Here is a 21,114-nt window from a genome sequence, read left to right as displayed (position 1 = left end):
AGACCTCTTCCAGCTTTGTTCACAATTCATACCTGCTGCCCAAGAAGGACCGTACAGTAAAATGCCAAATCACAAATAAGCAATAATAACATACGTGTTACTTGCGGCCGTTTTAAAGAAAAAGCCAAATCCTGCATTGAAAAAAATGCAATCAAAAACCCTTACAAAAATTCCACGTATATAAACAAAAGGCAATTCAATCTAAACATTTAGCAAATATTCATAATTTAATTGCATCATGTGACTTTCATCTAGCATGTAACACAAAGCTACAATTTCTAAGCTCTTCATATCCCCTTCATTTTCGCCTTATACATATCAAAGCAAAAAAACTACTGACAAAGCTGAGAGGCAGTACATTTGGAAAAACCCCAAACAAGCCAACAAACCAAACCCACAGTTCATGTAATATCTTAACGATGCAAATGCATGAACAAGCCATGTTTTCAAACGCTGGTCAGCTCTGCTTTTCCAAAATCAGGCTCTATAGGGCTTGCATTCAGGACAGTTTTGTTCTTCCTCTGATTTTCTGTTCTCTTAGCACCACTTTACAGGCATTCTTAATCCTGAGCATTTCTGACCTTACTGCTTTGAATAAGCAAAAGTCTCATGGAAAGACTTCTTTTTATATTAAATGAAATAAATTAGAATATAAGGCAATAGAAACACTAAGATCTGTATTATAAACCACACACTAAAAATAAAAATGTTCTGATATCAACATGGCCAAATGAGGAACAAGATAAGTAACAGATTTTAATCTAGTTATGGATGTATTTAATACTGAAATTTGCACCTGCAGAAAAATGCTTACTTTGGAAATCTGCTCAGTCCTGGTCTGCAAGTTAACAAATTCATCAATTCACACTTAAAATGCACAGCAAACATTAAACCTGAAAGTGCACAGTACAGATTTTACTGAACCTGCGCAGAGAAGATCAGTATTTTCTCCTTTCACAATGGAGATTATGTTGATCTATTGCCAGCATTAGAATTATATAAATACATGTGCAAGTCATTGCAGGTAATGCTTATGTACAGAGCTAATGTAAATACATTAGCATGACATGACGCAGGACCAGCCCTTTGGCAGTGGCAGGTGGTTACATAGTTTTGTATAAAAGGTCAGGGCAGAATACATGTTTTTAACAATATACACATTCACAGTCTATCAGAACTTTTCCCTGCTACAAAGAAGGAGACAGGAGCTTTACTTTTTTAAGGTTTTGGGGTTTTTTTCTTTTTTTTTTTTTTTTTTTTTTAATTTACTGACAGATGGTCTATTTAAAACATTAAAATGCAAGTGCAATAAGACTCAGAAAGAAGATAATATTGGAAAAACAGTCAACCCTTTTGGAAAACCTTACTTAGAAAACTGTTGCATTTCATGAGAGGAAATAAGCTCTGATGTAAAGAAACAGTCCCAATGGTATACCTAGATTTATCACTTTCAAGTGATTGAGCTGAAAGCTATCAAAACTGATTAAAAAAATAAAGCATCTTGAAAGTGTAAGTAAGGCACACTGAGAAGCTCCATCATGTCATCACAGAATCTCCATCCAGCCCAGACCAAAGGAATGCACTTTGCAAAATCTAGCAAGACAGAGCCGCACTGACTTTGGAATGTCAAAAAAGCAAGCATAACTTCAAGTAAAGTAAGCAAATAATAGAATGTAGAACATACCATACAATTGTGGTTTACTGTGACAAGGGCCTACAATGACGTTCTAAAATTCACAATTGAGTCCAAGTATGTTCTCCTAAATGAACTCCTGACCAGAGACCTCATCAGCCTCATCACTGTAAATCAAAAATTGGCAATTTCCAGAGAGTAAGACATTAATAAAACCAGCAAAAGCAAAGTTATAGATCATGCAGCAGGTCACACGTGCTAATCAAAACACAGGACATTTTAGCTTTAACAAGATATCATAATTTACAAATGAAAACACCTTTATTAATTCATCTTAGTACTTAATTCTCATGGACCTGGTGAAGAATTTAATTTAGTTCATTCAGTGATATTACAGAATTGGTGGAAGTGCTGTAGAAAGAATAAATATCCTTCACATTTCTCTATTTAAAATTTGTTCTATTCCTCTTGAAACTTGCCTTCGGTAATAATTAATTCAAAATTAAAACTGATGGAACAGCATTAGCAAGAAACAGTTGGTTATCTTAGAGGGCATTTATTAAAATGGTTCATGTACTCTGCCAAAGTACTGTGCAAGAACAGCTTATCTATGCCCCATGTTGAACAATCCCATTAGTCACCTTTTGCTTTTTTCTTTAGATACTGCCTCTCCGTAGGTCAGGTGAATAAAGTCAAAGAGTTGTGTGGCATTGGCAGCATTACCCAAGATTTTGTGGAGTTCGTCCTTTGACAGTGTCACCAGCTCTGCAATGCTTTTAACGTGGTTCATTAAGGCACGGCAGTTTTTTGCATTAATACCTGGCATTTTTAACAGGAAGTCCTGAGGACCAGGGTTGTACTTGTCTGACTCAGGAAGAATTTCAGAATCTGCTGTGACAGCCATCGCTGTTTCTGCATCAGGCTGAGGATGGTTCTGTTTTAACTCTTCAAACAGCTCAGCAGTAACATGGGGAGAGGGACACCACAGGATACGTAACTTTGGGAAATGGAGTGTGAGAAGGGTTAGCTTAGAAGTAATATCATTACTGGAAATCTCCTGACATAGAGAGCCACGTGGAATCAAAGAGAAAGGTTTATTAGGATCAAATTCAATCAGGAGAACCGGTCGCTTGTAGTAACGGGACATGGAAACGCACTGTGCATACAGCCTGCCGTTATTCAAGGAGCCAATCAGGTCGCTGATACTTTTCCGCTCCACACAGGTATCAGGAGTTAAAATATAATCCCCAACTTCCAAAGTAACAGGCTCAATGTCAATACCACGACGATGAATCAGCGCTGGAAGCTCACTACGAAATTCCCGCATATCCACTATTATAGTTTGCTGAACACTCTTCTGTTCCTGGCCACCTAAAGAGCAGAAGAAATACAGTTAACCTGAGAGTTATGACCTCCAGCGCTGGTTGTATAATTTTCCTGTGTGCCGCCAATGCTTCTGTAATGGATGGCCTTATACCTCGAATTCAGTAGGATAATCAGACACTCTAGTTTATGGAGTATGCTCTGCAGTGTAATAGAACTATCACACTACCTGCTATAACCTCTGTATATGTGACAATGAAATATATAAAACTGTAGATGAAAATTGTTTAAATGCATCAGGAAAATCTTTTTAAAGTTGCCTGCAAACAAGGTAACGAAGCTGATCCTTCTTACTTCCAGCTGATTCCCACAGAAACATGGCATTTTATTGTAGAAATTATGCTTTAGCCTCTATAGATCTGTAGAAGCACACATGAAGAGACTGCAGCATCAAGGCCAAAAAGACATAACAGCAAAGATAAGAGAGCATATGGTAAAGGAGAGCAGGATAACGAAGTGACAGCAAAGATAAACAGGGGCAGAGCTGTAAAGCTGAAGACAGAGTATACATGTCAGAGGAAAAGAACAAAAATGTGGTTAGAACTGCAACAAAAAAAAAAAAGGTGCTTCATTGCAAAGAAAGTAATCAAACCTCACAATCTGCAGTCATTTACCCAGGCAGTATGTTTTGCCAAGATCAAAAGAAGTCCTCAACATTTACTAGCTGAAGGACGCTGCCTTTGGCTAGCTGTAGGCTTCAGTTTTAATGTTTTAATTTCTCTCCACCTCCCTACAAGCATTACTAGACAGCCTCATAACCAACAAGCTGCCTAGAAACAATCCAAATGGTATCGGTCTTAAAGGTAAAATATTTCATTAGTTTGTATTTTCTTTTCAAAGCAAAATGTAATTCATTGTCACTGCACAGTCAGAGGTAGATGCAGTGAGGGAGATGCTGTTTCTTTGCCATCAAGACTGCAGAGTCAATGTGCAGCATGTCTATGACCCAGACACTGTGGATGGGATGTAAATGCAATAGAGGTCTTTTTAAAGCTTAGAGCGGCAAGCCTCACGTCAGGAAGTGCTCACCTGCTTTGCGTGTGTCAGGAACAGCAGAAGCAGGATTAGCATCTCTTATTAGGTCAAAGTTTGTTTCATCTCTTCCTTCTCTTTCTTCAGGAATAACCATGCTGGCCTTCTCTCTAAGGAAACAGAAACAAACACCGAAAACTGCAATTATATGAGAAAAATAGATGAAAGGACTTTAATACCCTTCATCCGGATGTAAAATTAGACATAGTTTAATACTAATTGCAAACCCGATCAGAAATGCAGTTTACTAGGTTCTCCAGGTTGTTGGGCTAGATGCCATATTTTTATTTTCAATTTTCAGCATCTGATTTTTTATATTTAGAACTTCTCAGGGCATATGAAACAAAGGAACTGATGACTAGGAATGGCAGTAGAACCTGGTGAGCAGATGCTGTCAGGAACAATACTGTCATATACAGATTAAGAAAAGGCTAGGTTGGAACCTGGTCTAGTGGAAGGTGTCCCTGCCTGTGGCAGAGGGTTGGAATTGGACGAGTTTTAAGGTCCCTTCCAACCCAAACCAGTCTGGGATTCTGTGATTCTATGAAAAGTATTGTTTTGTTTCCCCAAACGACCTAAGCCATAAAAGCCTTAGAAATATCTTACAAGAAATGTTACCTGCAGACAAAAAACATTTACAGAAATTAAATTCATAGACAATTAGATAAAAATAGAAGTGGTGCTGTTTAGCTTCTGAAATTTAATAGTAAAAAAAAAATAAATTAATAAATGAAATATCAGGTGCTTTGAAAAGGAAGGTTTTGACTTTTCATTAATTCTCAATGGGGAAGCTCTCTTAACATCTGAAAAGCAACTGAATTAAAAGTTTATTTAAAGCCTTCACACAGTTAAGAATGTCACTCTATTTAAGGTGTAAGCATATAAGGGAATTACATGAAACATCAATAATGAAGGTAATAAAGTAATTTTGTTACCGAATGAGCTTTTCGAAGGCCTCCTTCTCTTTTCTCAGAGCTGTGAGGTAGCGCTGTTCTTCTGTTGAGCCCCCATATATGAGGAAATAAACTCTGTAGGTTTGGGGGAGAAAAAAAAAAGGATCACAAAACTTCCTATTAAGTTAGAAAAAACCCACAACCAGTATTTAAGATTAGTAGCACTAAGTGCCTGACAAGGTAGTATTTGCTTTAAAAAAGGCAAGTGAAAAAACACTATCTTTTTCTGTAAAGACATTCCAAAATCAGCCACAAAAATTCTTATACCCAGTGTTTGCTCTTTTTCCAGTGGCAGATACATTTACTGGAATTCTGGGATTCAACCAGAGCAGACTCAGATTGCAGTCAGCCATTCAGTCAGCTAGTAGAATGAGGAGTTGCTTTCTTACTGCTTTTAAAACCTTCCCAGTAGAATACATGTAACAAAGTGAAAAATCTGCAATCATCTGGGTTAAGAAAAACACCATCTAAGATTTTAAAATTCTCTATTTGTACAAGGCAATCATAGGTTCTAGAAAAACCAAGCTGTTGTTTATCTCGCAGAGATGGAACACACCAACAAATGATGTTTTATTTCACAAACAGGGATTTATATGGAACATATAAGAATTAATAATTATCTTAAGGAATTGCCTGTAGCTTTTCAGCTCAGTCATTTTTTCCAATATATTTTCATTCAAGTACACTTTGACAGACTGATAGGATTTTACTCCTGTTACGTTTGTGATGCGGTACATTTCCTAAGCCCTACTTGCATGACTGCATCTGATTTTCCTGCTCTGAAGTGTGGGAACGTGATGCTGGAGGTAGATACAGCACATGCTGATCAGGCAATTAAAAATCAGTTGTACAAATAACCCAGTAATTATCCTCATGCAATATGCTTGGGAGTTCTGCTCTTTCTATCTGCACTAGAGAGCCCTATCTAGTACCTGGATATCAGGTACAGGCACACTAAACCCTGCCAAACTGATCTCCATTTTCAATTATGGTGCATATACACAAATCTGACTGGAAAGTTACAACTGCTCTGTTAAATTGATGCAAATAATTTTCACGAGATGATTAAAGTATAAAGCATTTTCATTCAAAAGGTAATAATTGCATATGTCAGTAAGTTGTGTTTCAACTGTGGAAAGAAAAGTGTGTTTATTCTAAGACTTAAGAAATTGCTGTAAGTTATTTTCAGCAAGACAGAGGTGTAACTGCAGTTCACTGTATTCAAGAAATGCTGTATTAGGCAGCCATGGAAATGAAAGATAACATAAAAACTCCTCGTATATGAAAGTTTTCTATATTTTTAATTAGTCTGTAATATTTATTCATTAAGTGAGTTTTGCAAATTACAGGTGTATCAAATATATCTACACACAGTGTGGACATTTTTCTGTCAGCTAACTCCAGAACCGAGTATAACTGCAAATACTTCTCATGTTTTTTAGTGTGTTTTCCTTTCCTTGCTTTTCTGTTACAGTTTCTGAATTACTGTGGTCTTCAGCATGATCAGATATCAGGAAATGTGAAAATTAATTAAATCTAAAATGAAGCTTATTGTGTAAAAATCATTCCTACACAGATGGTTTAAAATGAGAATACAGCACATCAAAATGGATCTACTGCCATTAAGATCATCTAAGCAGAAGTCTTGTAGAAGATGGAATGAACTGGTTTTTTCAAGTATGTTTCTACTGTTAAGGGACTAACTACCTGCTGGGAAGTAAAAATTATCCTTTAGTTACCTCAGACATTATGCCATTGTTTAATAAGAAGGCTGAACAGGAACTAAAAGGTAGCTGAGGGAAATAAGTAGATGAACGGTCTGCTCTGACTGTTCAAAGTGCACTTTTTATTTTTAAGACTAAAATCCCCCTGACCAGGTCAACTTGCCTCAAAGGCTTTCCAGGCCTGCTGGCCTTGTAGATTTCCAGCTGCCGAACAAAAGTCAGCTCTGCATCATATAACACAACGTATCTTGGTTCTACTTCATGCAGGACCCGAGTGAGTGCGTAGGGATCACCGCAGCCCTGCAGTGGATGAATGATTGTGAGCGGGTTCTTGAAAATGCCGTAGTAACAATCTGAGGGTAAGTTCACATTGAAATCTTCAGGAATGGTCTCTTCAATACCACTTTCTTGGTTACTGCTTAATTCTTTGTTATCTTCCACCTCTACCTCCTCTCTCTTTTCCTCCTCAGTTTTCCCTATCATTTGGATTATAGTCCGGTCTTGCTGCTTCTTGGGTTTGCTTTGTTTTGACGAAGCTGCGAGTTTGGCTTTTTTGGCTTGAGGCCCTCTGTCTGGTCTGGCATTTCCTTTGGACTTGACAGCTTTTCTGTCTTTAATCCACACTTCTTCAGCTTTCTCATCCTTTCCGAAGGTTTTGTTATACAGTCTTGTTAACAAAGCTTCTGCTCCAGCAATAATATACTCCCTGAGCTGTGCACAAGCTCGGTCATCACTGGCACAAATAAGCACTTGCCCTGCAGTCAAGAAACAATACTACATTTACAATCTGTTACGCTGTACTGCTTATCCAGCTACAAGACACCTCTTGAGCAAATGGTTTTTAATGATCCTAGAAGCATGCCTGCCAAATGCCTTTACATTTGGTTGTCACAGTGTCTCTGGACTTTGAGGAAGTCTAAATTGCATGATGCTTTTTACCAAACAAGGTTAGAGAAGATTAATGTGAGTTCAGCATTCTTTATTCTTATACCGTCTAAATTAGTGAGGTTTTCCTTCTGAGCACCTGAAACAAGGCAGACACAGCATGTCCTGAAACCTGCTTGGACAACTTTTTGTTTTAAATGCAGAATAAGAGAGAACTTAATGTAGACCATTCTGATTTTGTCAGCTGTGTTAAAAAGTCTAAAAAAATACATGTTACACAGAGTACTATTGACATCTGTGGGCTTTGAATAACAATTTTCCACAAGCTGACTCAGATAAACTCCTACAACACTAGGTGAGAGAGCCAGTTCTTATCCAGAGTCAGAACACCGTGGGTGGGAGAAAAGAGCACTTTTTTACCCTTACTATTTCCTAAAATAAAACTTGGTGAAATTTAAGGGGATGAAAAGCCTTAAAATAGGAAAGGCAGCAAAGCAGTTAGATGCATCCTTGCCTTCTACTCTCTACCCTATTTAAGTGCATCTCCCAGAGAAGCAAATTTTCAGGTGCATGAGAAGAATGTCTGAGAAGAATTAGATGTGTGAATGGAAAGGAAGTAAGACTGAACCCCTACTTTTTTTGAACCTGAACTTGAGAAATGAGCAAATGGTATCTTGATAATTGTAAGTTTCCACATTATTAGTTTCACTGGTTTTGAGACTAAAGTACCAGTACAACACTGTAATGTAAGTCAAAATAGTTTTTCGTAATAATACTTTTCTTTTCCTAAACAGTATTGCATAGTAACCAACAGCATTTCTCTTTCAGAGCCAGAACTAGACAGATAGGAGTTTATGTACAACTATTTAGTTTTACATAGTTTATGTACATAAACTCCTTAAGTCCACAAATCTGACTGTACTGTGCAAACCTACATAATTTAGTTAAACACATATAAACATCGTTTAGTATTGTCTCACCTGGACCACCAAAGTCTTCACTGTTCTTATTCTCATTTTCAATCTCTTTCAGCACTTCTCTCAAAGCTTCCCATTTTGGGTTACTTTCTAGAACCAATTCCCTTTTCAGTTCTGAAACAAAGAAAGATTGAACATAGCAGCTCTTACAGCCAAAATATCCTTCAGAACTTTAAATTAGCGGTTAGATGTCAATAGCATGATGGTTGTTGGCAAATACGATATTCAACAGCCTACATATGCAACTTGTTATGCTAATGGGTTGGAGAGCACTCTTACAGAAACATTTAAAAATGGGGATAAGTGCTTTAGTGAAGCAAAATTTAAAGTATTAACTCATTCTTCAATTCTGAAACTCCTGAATATATGTATTTCTTTTTATAAAAGCAATGGCAGCCTCCTACTCATTCACATAAAATAAATCAAGCTAAACACCAATGTAATGCAAGAACAATTCCATAAAATCTCTCCCAATGATCAGCTGAGCAAGCTTAGAACCCCTTAATTCTTCATGGTTCTGCTTCATGTGGTTTATTATATGCTTTTGAATTAAGATTATGTCTCAATTTATCCCAGCTAACAGACTGAGATCCTGAGCTGTGAAAGATCATGTAGGGAACCACAGCACCAGTAATAATATGCAAAGCATTTGAGATCGTGTGACACTCTCCAACTTAAAATTAGGAATGATGAGTACCATTTTCCTTCTTCACACCACTTTTTTCAGAGCCTTTGCTTTTCTGATGCAGTTTCTCATCTGCAATGCGATAAACTCTAGCTCGAGCATTTACAAACATTGAAGTGCTGGAGTCAAGAAACAGCCAACCTAAACAGGAAAAGAAAGGAGTAGTAGCTTGACATTTGCAATGTGTACATGTTTCAGCCCTAGCCATTAAAAGCCCCAATCTCTCATCAGTAATACCTGTGCTACCTGCTTGCTGTGTAATTACTAGCTTAATAACAGACAGAAATGTGATGCAAATCTCACACTTTCAAGTAACAGCAGTTAAGTGGGAAGATGAAAGAATTATCTGTCAATAAAAACCTACGTCCTTATGGCTGGTTATGTAAAACCTAATTAGATACCCTCATATGTTTGGGATGTTCATTAAAAATATCAACATTCCAATGTTTCATGCATTAACTTGTATGCTTATTCATTGTTTACCTGAATTCTCACCAAAAGCTTTTTCACTTGCTTTCAGTGACTCCAGAAGATTAAGGAAAGTGACACAATCATAGTGAGTTAGATACAGTAGCAAAGTACGTAGTATCTTCAAATCCTGGACCAAAGATTTTGTCTTAGCTCCAAGTTGGTGCCAGAGAGGATCTAAATAGTGACGTATTGTCTAGAAATATAAATTGGAAAGTTCAGGATGGCAAATATTTAATATCCTAACCAAGGTAAGAATGCATTTCTTTTTCTCCTTTACAGGGGACACCACTGGTTTCCCAAAGTTATTAAACATACCAAATTGAAGATGTGATGGTGAAGTACTTGTTTTGATAAGCAATCATTTTTTGCAAAGTTAACATAATATAGATGCCTTTATGTAAGACATTTCATCAATTACCAAACGTATATAATTTAATATTTTCCTTTCCATATCATAATAAAATACTGGTAAAATAACAAAACCCCCCAAACTTATTTTATTGGTACTAGTCTTTACTGGTACTAGATACTAAAGTATCTAATATCCTTTACTTAAGTAAAAAACAATATAATGTCATTTAATTGTAAAAGTAAGATGAGGACTACACAGATACACAACTTACATTGTGTAAGAAAAAAACCTCCAGGTATTTGAAGTACAGGAGGCCTTAGGTCAAGATTAAATCACAGGTAACACATAACCATATTTCTGTGTAACTGTGATGGGTGAAGTTTATGGTTTTACCCTACAGAAAGCATGTGTGCCAAACATCGCAGATCTTCCAAAGATAGCAATGCACACACATTTAATGACATAGAATATGTGCATATTAAGTATTACATACAGTGCTTCTCCTACTAGAGAAAATAAAAAATACAACCAGGAAATTCAAGAGGGAAAAGGGTGTGTGTGTGTCTGTAAATAACTGCATACTTATCTCTAAGATATTTTGAGCTGAAATTGCAGCCATCTTAATAATGACAACAACAATAATAAAAAAACCCCAACCAACCATGAATCAGGATTTTCTTACTGTAGGGACTTTGGAAATGAAGGAAGAACAATAGTATCAATACACCAAAAACCCTACTGGCAACAGTAACATGATCATTACAGAGTAACACAGTTTCTCTCCTTGTACCAATAATAAACATGTCACGGGAGAATACTTAGTTGCTGCTGGTTATTTATTTTATTAATAGTATTTCTGTTTGCATGGGAAGACAGTTTGAAGATCTGCATCCCTGTAGGTAGACAGAGCAAAACAACCAAAATAGTTACCTTGTCAAAAGGTTTACCAATAGCATTTTCTAAAGACAAATCTTCTACTTCAAGAACTGGATTGTAACGTTTGAGTTCTCGCAGACATGCGTTCAGAATGTCAAGGATTGAAGTCTGGATAGCAAGCATAGCAGGGGTCATTGACACATGTATTTCCACCACTTCAGGTTTATGCTTCTCTAAAAATGAGTTCACTGCTATATGAAATCTAAGAGGAAAACAGCTAATTAATATTTACATGGATGGTTTGTTTGACCTACAATTATTCAAACTTTGTATAAACTACAATTACAATTGTTTTAAACATAAACAAGTAAGCTAATTGCAAAATAAATCAGTTTCTACTGATGCGAAGACTCAAACAGCATCAGAAAACCATCTACTCCACAATTATCTCTATAGTCATTCCAGTCATGTGAGCCTATAGCGCTGGGGAATGACCCATGGAAAATTACTGCACTAGATTCTAAATCATTATTACACGGAACAAAGTAAAGCCAAAAAACCTCATAAGGGAGAAACTGGAATGAGTTCATAAAGCTTTTGGAATCACATGGATCCACAAGCAGAGTCTGTGACATTCGTAGCTACTGATCAGAAGCAGCAGGTCCTTGTTAGAACACTGCCTTTACAGCCAACCTGTCTGTACAGGTACTTCAGTGCTAACTGATCCTTACGAACAGAATGAAGCTCAGAGAACACTGTATCTGTGGACCTCTGAAACTCATTGGACGCTTCCCTTACTGCATCCTGCACCTCCCAGGTCTTTTCATGGTTCAGAAGCCAAGGAAGAAAATTTAGAGAGCTTCTATTTAACATTTCCTATTCTAGTTACCTCCATTTCCGCTTCTTTGTGATAATGAAAAAACCACTGTTAAGGAGTTTACAGTGCAGAGTAACAGTACAGACTGAAACACATTCTAGCCTGGACTAAAGGAACAAACGGGCAGACCTCCTGCCCAAGGCAGGAGCATTGAACAGGTCCTGAAGCTGAAGGTCCATTTGTGGCTCTGCTCCTGAAAGACTTCGTGCATGTCACAAACTTGGCAATTTGGTTTCTATGAGTCATCAATAAACACTCTTCATATACAACATACATGTAAAAGAAGATTAAAAAAATCTGGCATATAGAAAAATCACAGTTGGAAACAAATATTCGGGAATGGCAGAGCTGACAGACTGTATTCCTGGTACTTCATGGCTTAAATAACCTGTTTAATAAGTGAAGTTTTTCTTAAGCTATTAAGAATGTCTCTCTGCTGCGATTTCTACTGGACAAAAGAACAGCTATACCATAAAGTTCAGCCCCTTATAGATTTAATTTGGGCCTATCTTTGAAAATACTTACAGAGATTTAAGATATAAATTAAATTACTTACAAATAAAATACTTACAGATCTTTAAGACCACTTCTTCTGTCAAAGACTGAAAGAAATTTGTTTGGGAACACAAGAGGAGCACAGCAGTGTGATTGCATACACCTCATTTTCTTAGGAACCCATTGTAACATCATGCATCTTCTTTTAAAGTTTAACCCTCCAATGAAGAAGAGGTGCCTTACCTTGGCCACAGATAAAGTTTCTTGACAAAAAGATTTCTCATCACTCTTTCCACGTGGCAAAAGCCGGTGTTAAATGCAACTGCATTATCTGTAAAAGCTTTAATGAAGCCATTTTTGTTCTTCTGGCGATAAAGACGCAAGATAAAGGCTTCCTGACAGGACTCAATGATTCTGTGTGCTTTGTATACCAAAATGCCTGGCAAAAGAAAAGGCTCTGAAGTTACAAAAAGTAAAGAAAGGTCCAATTTTTTATAGATTTCCCATTAAGACTCTCTTACTCCTTTTTTTCCCCCCCCCTTAAATAAAGTACAATAGGAATTTAAAACTTCTACAGTGATTGAACAAACTTTCAAGGGTTCAAACCAACCGATTCCTCACTTTCAGTACCATGGCATCCCCAATAGCAAAACTGAGTTAATGATGCATCTTCAGGAATAAAACAAAACCAAAACAAAGCTTGTGCTTGAGTGGCAGGACTTACTAGTTTAGGAAATTCTTTACTCCTAAGGCAAAACTTGAACTTAAGCCTTTTAAAAGTAGTAAAAGTGAATGCAAGACATAACACACTATTACAATAAAGCAACTTTGCTATGTTCAAGATTGTGGTATTTGCATCCTTTTATTAGACAAGTTCTGGAATTACAGACTTGCTAAGTATGTTTTACTGGTAGCAGTTCAAGTGTTATAGCATCAAAGAACTTGTGAATAAAATTAGTTTGCTTTCCCCTCCTTCTGCTGTTCATATTCACACTTGAGGACAGAAAATACCATCCACTGGAAGAGTACACCACTGGTTTTCTTCGTGGCTATGGGTGCATTAGAAAAACCATTTTTCACGCACATTTTAGTACAGACAAGTGAAACAATAGTTTAGATACATTAAGTGTTTGAGGTGAATACTTCTGGGATTACAACTCAGCCAAGACCTGTTAAAAACAAGGCTTATTTTTTCTCATGCTCAGTTGCGTCAAATAGCACATTTTTTCACTCTCCCTCTCGTGAGGTGAAGCCTATGTGGTACTTTTTTCTGTTCACAGCTTCCAGTGGAATAATAAATGCCTTTCTAAAATGGAAGCAAAGGACATCAAACATCACAGGTTTACCTTGGGCCTACTTAAGCTGACAAACTTACAGTGCATTTAATTGCTATAACAAGTTTCTTCAACTCAGCACTGAGCCATTGATTTTAATATGTCTTTGCTTTGTAAATGAAAAAGCATCAATAAGAGACTTCCATATAACTGCTAGCCACTCGTGATCAAGTCATGGAATAGCCTACTAAAAGGTATTTTTCTATCTAGATATTCCTACATCTCTTCTACGAAGCAAATTTTTCAGGACACAATGAAGATCATACTCATTTCTGAACATCTTCCAGTTTGTCAAGATATGACTCTGAAAGGACATTACAGGAGATGCAGTATTTGTATCAGGCCAGTAAGACCATGTGTTTACCAGAATACCTTCCTTTTAGTCAATATATCTCTGCTTAGGAAGTTAGTTCATACTGCTGTGTAAGCCACTGCTTACTACACCAACTTGCATCAGTTTTAGTATGCTATTAAGTACATAATTTCCGTTTGGCCAAAACCACCAGGAATAATTCTTCTTTACTGCAGTGATAATTTATCTTCATTTAACTGAATTTATGTGTTTGCTAGATGTTCTCACATGTGATTTTACACTGATTTTATAAACAACATTTATAACACCTAGAAACACTTTTGATGTGTTAACTCCTCAAAAAACACTATTACAGGGTTTTGTAGGTTTTGTTGTACACTATCACACACAGATAATACATGTTTCCAACAGGACCGTGTGTTTCCCGAGTTTGAAATGAAGCAGCAAGTCGATCAAAGCTGCTGTCACACTGACCTCCAGTGGCAACGCAGAAACTATTCAGAACTCTGTGCTGTTATTGCACAGGACTATTTAAAATCTTTTGTGTATTTCTTCTTTTCATATTGACAAAGTCTAAAGGTATGGGTTTTTAACTCCCCTTCTCAACCCTTCTTTGGTAGGGAAGAAAGGTAGAGAGGAAGGAGTCAAGGGGAGGAGGGGAAATTGTAGGTTGCCCAGAAAATGTGTTCACTTTTTTAAGTTAGAAATATCAGAATTGACAAACCCGGTGTCCTTTGGCTCCAGCATAAAAATGTTCAAAATATTTTATAGATCAGAGCTTGTCATACACTGACTAAAAGGAAAGGGGTACAGCTTCTGAGGCAGACACTTATATTCTTCTAAGCACTCAATATGAAGTTATGTTTAGCCATTAAGATGTTAACATTTAAATAACAATAAAATATTCTTATATTCCTGTCTCTTAGGTATCTACTTGACTAGCTCTCCAGGCTGTAACGGTTTCTGGCTTAGAAAAGAACAAAAAACAACAGAGGCTGGGGGAGAAAGAGAACAGAACATGAGAGGCAAAAGATAACTGTAACATCTTTCATGTGTAACTTCTATATTACTAAAAAAGTCACAAGCTATTCCCAAAATCTTTACAATGACAACAGCATTACTTCATAATACTGCTATTTGGATAGTGTTCAAGGTGTGCCAAGACAAAGATTAGTAACATATTGCTATTTTTTGATGGGAAAAATAATCAGGAGTGATTTGTTAATGCAAAAAATAGGTAGTGTGCATGGTTGATAAAATGTGACCTCTAAAAATCAGTTTTAATCATGGGCCAGTGTCCTATAGACCATAGGACACTATTTCACCAAGTGCAATCAATTACTCTTTTTGAAAGCCAGTCTGAATTTTATGTTTCTTATGTCAATGGCATCATTTAACTGATTTGTTTTCCAGCCACTTAATGACATTGGAAAGCCATCCAAATGCATGACCCAGTATGTAAAAATAGCGTGGATATTTTCAAATTGCATGATTTAATAAGGCAAACAAGTTTGGAGCAAAGAAAACCATTTAAAAAAGTAATGAAAGGACTACATATTTGCTCTTTTTCCCTCAGTCTTTGTAGAGAAAATAGAATAATTCTTCAATCTCAATACTGGCTAGTAGAATTCTTCATATGTAATTAAGCTCTATGTATTTTCAAGCAGAACAGTCTTACCTTTGTTTCATTAAACTCTTACCAGTAATAAGGTTTGCAGGAATTCTGTCAGTAAGGAAATCTACCACAAGGATTCGACTTGTAGCAAATATGACTCCTCCTTGAGTGTAAAATTCATACCGAGTATTATTTGTAACTTCATTGGTAACACGCCGAGGAAGATGAACAACTCCATCTGACCTCAGCTGATCGATAAAATACTCCTACACAAACACAATAAAAACACATCATTGTGGTAACTGATGAAGTGGAGGCAAAAAAATTTTACTTACACATACTCTGTTAATTTTAAGGAGCTGTCCAAACCAAATTAGAAGCATCATAGTATGATATACTACCTGAGGAAGTCAGAATTATAATTATTTTTTTCCTCTTTGGTATACTTTGTTCAGTTTCAAATCATCCAGGTGATTTAAAAGTTACATATTCTCAGTAGTAGCTAGACAATACTTAGACAAATGTGAGCAGCTGACACTCAAAGGAGCTTACATTTTCATATATTTTAATAGCACTTTTCCAGAGAACAGGCAATTTTGACACTGACTTAAGAACAGAGAGTTGGGTATAGATCATTCTTTAGTCCACTCATCAGCTACCAAAGACAACTAGAGCAGGTAGGTCAGATACATCAAGCTCAATCTTATAAACTACAGCTGTGATATTTATTCACCTATGGTCACTACAAGAAGTCCTCCGAACATCCCCTCCCGGGGAAATCCCCCGCTGCAAGGGAAGAATCAGAGGCACGTTTTGTACAGGCAGAGACAGATCTGTCAACAAGTGTCTTCCCCTTTCTGCTCACTGGCCACTACAGATTTCTGCTACGTACAAGTGATGTCCATAAGCTTATTTTAGCTCGCTAATGTTACTAGGACTTCATCATGCTGCAGGAGTGGGAACTGGACCTTGATTCGAGCTGGAACGCGCCCGCTGCCGCCCCCGAGCCCTCACCCTGGCCCCCCCGCGGCCTGAGGCGCCCCTCTTCTCGGCGGGAGCGGGCAGCACCCTCATCCTCCTCCTTCTCTTCCGAGCCGAGCCGAGCCGCTGGCGGGGCCCGGCCGCGCCCGCCGCCATGGAGCGACGCCGGCCCTGAGGGGAAGGGGCGGGGCAAGCGCGGCACCGCTGTCGGGATCCCCGCTCACCTCCTCGGCGGGGCCGGTGTTGAGCACCAGCACGAGGCTGGCAGGCTCGCAGTAGAGGCGTAGGAAGCGCAGCAGCAGGCGGTCGATGCCGAGCCCGCGGGCGCAGATCACCAGCCCGTCCTGGTGGAACAGGTCCAGGAAAACCTGGCTCTCGTGCTCCAGCAGCGCCGCCATGACCGCCCGTGCAGCGGCGCACGCGCGCCAGCCGCCGCGCCCTCCCACCGCCGAGGCGGGCACCGCCCCCTGCCGGATTGAGGCGATGCGGTCCTCCAGTGCCGTGCACGTGGTTTTCCCTTCTGGGGCGCGAGGTACCCCAGACGGAGCGGCAGCAGCAGACGAGGATCCCGAGAGCTGACGCCCTCTGTTCTCGTCGTGTGGGGGTGTGCGCGTGTGCCGAGGGTGAATGTAGGATAGGAGGTATCTTCCTTTTTTGTTATAAGTTATTTGTGGTTTGTTACTAATTACTTGCGTTTCTTAACAAAACCAAACTTGACTGAACTTCAGCTTGCATTCCTCACACGGGGCACCAGTACCTCAGTGTTTTCCTGTACCTCAGTTTTTAGCGTCCTTACCTCAGTCAGTGCAGAAAAGTCTCTGTTTCCACAGGGTGAGAGACTCTTCACACCTGCTTTCAGAAGCAGCTGAAAACGAAGGGCAGTCCTCGGAGTTGCCGTTCACTCGGCTTGGTGAAGGGCAGGTGGACTTGTTTCCAGCCTCTCTTAAAGTAAGCACTTTTTCTGGGCTGCTGCAGGGAAAATGGACGCCATCTCAGCGAGGTCACAACTACCCCCTGAGGGAGTGAGGGGGAACACTGAAGGTTACCGGGCAGAGGTACAGCATACAGCCAGCTCCATTGTAATGTGAAGGTGTGGGAGATAATCCAAATCTCTTTTATTTACACTGGATATTAATACTCATTGTTTTCCCCAATATCATCTTTTGGTAAAATGCCATTATCAGGGTATCGAGTCAGCCATCTAATACATCCAAGTAAATACTTCCAGTTTTGCATTGTCACATGTTGGCAGTTGCAGTGGGGTTTCTTTTGTTTTGTGGTTTTTTTCTTCTAAGTAAGGGAAAATAAAGTGTACAGCTCTAGCATTTTCTTTTACCTTGTATTTATGTAAGTTGACACAAGGAAGATGTGTTTTGCAACACGTTAGTTGTAAATTTGCCACAGGGTCAGGATTATGCTATAGAATCTTTTAGGAATTTTTAAAATTACTTTATAACAGATATTTTTACACTTTAAAATGCAACACAGGGACTCAGGGCAAATTAGAAAATAAGTATTTAAAAAATGGCAAAAAATAAAATATGGGGTCTGTTTTGATTTTTCTCAAACGTGTCATATATCTGAAATTCTATGCTGAAAGCTGAATTATTTTTTAATTTGCAGATTGGACCATATTGCCAACTGTTGTACCTAGCACCATACTTCGGTTCTCATTTTTAGGTGGCTGCTACTAAGCTCTTTGACATTGCATCTAAAACTTATTTTAGACCATAAAAATGTCAGAAAATCAGTATTTGTGCTTGGACAACATTTCCTTTTTGTGGCCAACAGGTCATTTGACTGACCAAAGCAAAGTCAGGGCTGTCATTTGGTACCTCAGAAAACCAGAACTTATGCCTAAATCTTGCAATTATTTTTGCATAATTTTTCTTTGGAAACCATTAGAGTAATATTAAAAAGTATTCAGAAAAAAACACAAGAAAGAACTTGTATAGGACCAAGATAAATAATATTTGTCTAAGATATGATGTAATTTTTAAATTGCAAGTAATAGGCCAGGAGAATTATATTCAGAGAATAGATTGTAATACATTTCTGTATTCAACAATGAAGGCATGCTTTTAATTTTAAACATATTGAAACTTGTATTATGTACATGGATGTGATAAACATTTTGAGTAACTTTAGGAGTTTAATTCCATAGAAAATTATAAACAAATTATAGGCTACTTTCAAGCTGATAGATTGTATGAGATGGTCAGTAAGCCCATTATTGGTCTTCCAAGAAAGACATTTACTTGCCTGTTTTAAAAAAGGCATTAGCAGACCTATTTATTTAACACTGGGTGAAAGGCAGGTTAATTGTATGGTAGTGCAATAGAACATATCATTGGAGGTGGGATTACTATTTGGATCACTCATTATTGGGATCGTCAATATTAATCTTTCTAAGATATGCTTTTAACAACTAATCTTTTATTTTAACTTTGACAAGTTAGTGATCTTTACCAGGGAAGAGCACAAGAAACCACAATGCAGCCACTAATCTGCCCGTTTGTGTAATGACAACAGGCTTTTCTGAAACTAGTAACAGCTCTTGTGTGTCATATTAATAGACTTTTGTTACTGATAATGTAAAGAGCTGAGGGCTCCCTGGGAGAAGAAAACCAGTATTTAGACAATTTATATAAAACTTATTTTGTATTTTTTCTAAACCATTTTATTTTGCCTTCTACGCTTTGTGTTTAAGTAAAACTCAGTATTTTCAGTTGTGAAAGTGTGATGAGATTTCCTACTCTGTAGATTTTTTATTGTGTCTTTGGCCTGGTTTGTTGTTTGGATTTTAGCCTGATCAACTCCATTATCTACAGAGAGAAATCTCTGACTGCTTTTAGGGGATGTTTCAAACCTCAGTTGTTAGCCAGCAAATTTGTTTGAAATGTCCTAAAAAATCTCACATTTTACAATTTCCCATAGACCCAATTTTATAATAAATAAATAAAATCTGTTTACCTCAAATACATTTTGATTCATTATCTCTGATTAGATTTATCAACATATTAGTTCCTAAACTTGTTACCTGATGAATCTTGACATTAACACCCATAGTCATGTTACTAGAGTTACCTTGCATCATTATATCATAGACTACATATTTGTTCTTTTCCACACCTATAATAAAAAGATGTTTAATTTGTTTAATAAAAAAGGTGTTTATTTGCTTAATAAAACCAAAGACCTGTTGGAGGGTATAGTTAAAAGATAAGATTGCTGAAGTGAAATAGTCTGATTTAATGCATGGTTTTGTTATCCAGGTACCTGAGGAAATATTTTTATCTTTTAAAATAAGAACAACCTTCCTTTCTAAGAAAAAGAGCAAAAATAAAAATGTTGTTTACCTGTAGGTATGAAGTTACATTGGAAATTGAAAAAACATCTTCCATAATTTGGAAATGTATAATAAGCCATCTTTTAGCCACATCTTATCATGTTCTGGAATATTTAATTCTGAGGTGAACACTTTCTGTAATTGGCAATTGGCTGAAAAGAGATTTTTCTCCAGCAGTCTATATCCAGAACATTCTTTACAGGTTAAAAAATATTTCCCCTATAAAGGAAAACCTAATTATTCTTTTTCAAGGAAGCTATTGTAAAAATTAAACATGACATGCTTTTGGTGGGTTAGAAATGAACTCTGCTAAAAGAACTGATTTGGGCTATGGTTTGATGGATAGGGAACATTAGTAAGGGAAGTTCTTGTCCTACAATGGCTCTGCACAGACCCTGAGACCCTGGAATTACTATTTCACCTTTGTTTTCCCCCTAAATTTAATTGCCATAAAAGGAACAGCAAGTGTGTTCAATGTTCTTTGTCTCAAGTAAACTCAGAGTTAAACTTAAGCAGCTGTTAATGATTTGCACAATATTTTTCCTCCACATTTACAATTCATACTTAAAGTATCCTGAACAACCTTAATTTTGATTCCCCCACCCCAGCTTGTGCATCTTATATACATAATATATGTGGTGACCATGTAGAGTATCCCACTTTAAGACTTTTAGGTGTAAAAGTAATAAAATACAATGAGATTTCTTTGTTGTAGCAATATATAAAAATGACAGATAGACGAAGTGTTTTAATATGCTGCTTATGTTCAAGTCTAGCATACATTTCTCAGAGATATTTAGCTGTTCATTTAATAGAAGTAATTTTACAAATTAACTGTTTTGTTATTAACAAAAGGTGAAGCGCTTGATGTATTTCAACATGGATGTATATTGACAGTATTACATATGTGTGAACATTTGCACTATTATGACCAGTGTAGATTTGCTGTGTAGTAGTGGCAATGCAAATCCGGTTTTGCACTTTCAGAAGAAGATTTTGAGTTTCCTGACCCTAGGTGAAAAAATGGTGATAAAAAACTTCATATTCCAAGTATTACTAGAAGTGGGGTGGTTTTTTTTGTGAAAGAAATTATCTTGCAATGTTATTACTTAGAACTGAACTGTATTTCAACTGCAAATATGTAACATTGGTTGTTGGAACAAGTAGTTCAATGTCTAT

General features: G+C 37.4%; 1 protein-coding gene and 1 long non-coding RNA gene across 2 annotated transcripts in view; one reads left to right on the top strand and one right to left on the bottom strand.

The window, feature by feature from the left end:
• Positions 1–10,745, top strand: part of LOC115606109 — a 28,789-nt gene extending 18,044 nt beyond the window's left edge. Inside the window, exons 3-4 of the long non-coding RNA XR_003990815.1 lie at positions 6,993–7,084; positions 10,023–10,745. This is a non-coding gene — a long non-coding RNA (uncharacterized LOC115606109). The remainder of the gene's footprint in view (positions 1–6,992; positions 7,085–10,022) is intronic.
• ERCC4 (ERCC excision repair 4, endonuclease catalytic subunit) lies at positions 1,933–17,023 on the bottom strand. Its single transcript, XM_030481465.1, has 11 exons — positions 16,811–17,023; positions 15,691–15,871; positions 12,587–12,782; positions 11,026–11,233; positions 9,756–9,936; positions 9,285–9,413; positions 8,591–8,701; positions 6,889–7,480; positions 4,984–5,076; positions 4,046–4,158; positions 1,933–3,004 (listed from the first exon to the last, which is right to left on the bottom strand). Exons 1-11 carry the CDS (start codon positions 16,982–16,984, stop codon positions 2,271–2,273), a joined length of 2,712 nt encoding a protein of 903 aa, XP_030337325.1. The 5' UTR covers positions 16,985–17,023; the 3' UTR covers positions 1,933–2,270.
• Between the last annotated feature and the right edge of the window lie 4,091 nt (positions 17,024–21,114).

This window comes from Strigops habroptila, chromosome 4 (assembly GCF_004027225.2).
Source record: "Strigops habroptila isolate Jane chromosome 4, bStrHab1.2.pri, whole genome shotgun sequence".
Lineage (NCBI taxonomy): Eukaryota > Metazoa > Chordata > Aves > Psittaciformes > Psittacidae > Strigops > Strigops habroptila.
The sequence above is the reverse complement of the archived record's forward strand: the minus strand, read 5'-3'. Positions and strand labels throughout refer to the sequence as shown.

Bases quoted from the DNA above. Each gene is read 5' to 3' on its own strand.
- ERCC4 (XM_030481465.1), bottom strand. From the start codon at position 16,984: ATGGCGGCGCTGCTGGAGCACGAGAGCCAGGTTTTCCTGGACCTGTTC. The intron at 9,414-9,755 runs GTAAACAATGAA...TTTCCTGTTTAG, and splicing joins AGCTTTTGGTGAGAATTCAG to GTTGGCTGTTTCTTGACTCC. The intron at 3,005-4,045 runs GTGAGCACTTCC...TCTGCTCTTTAG, and splicing joins TCCTGACACACGCAAAGCAG to GTGGCCAGGAACAGAAGAGT.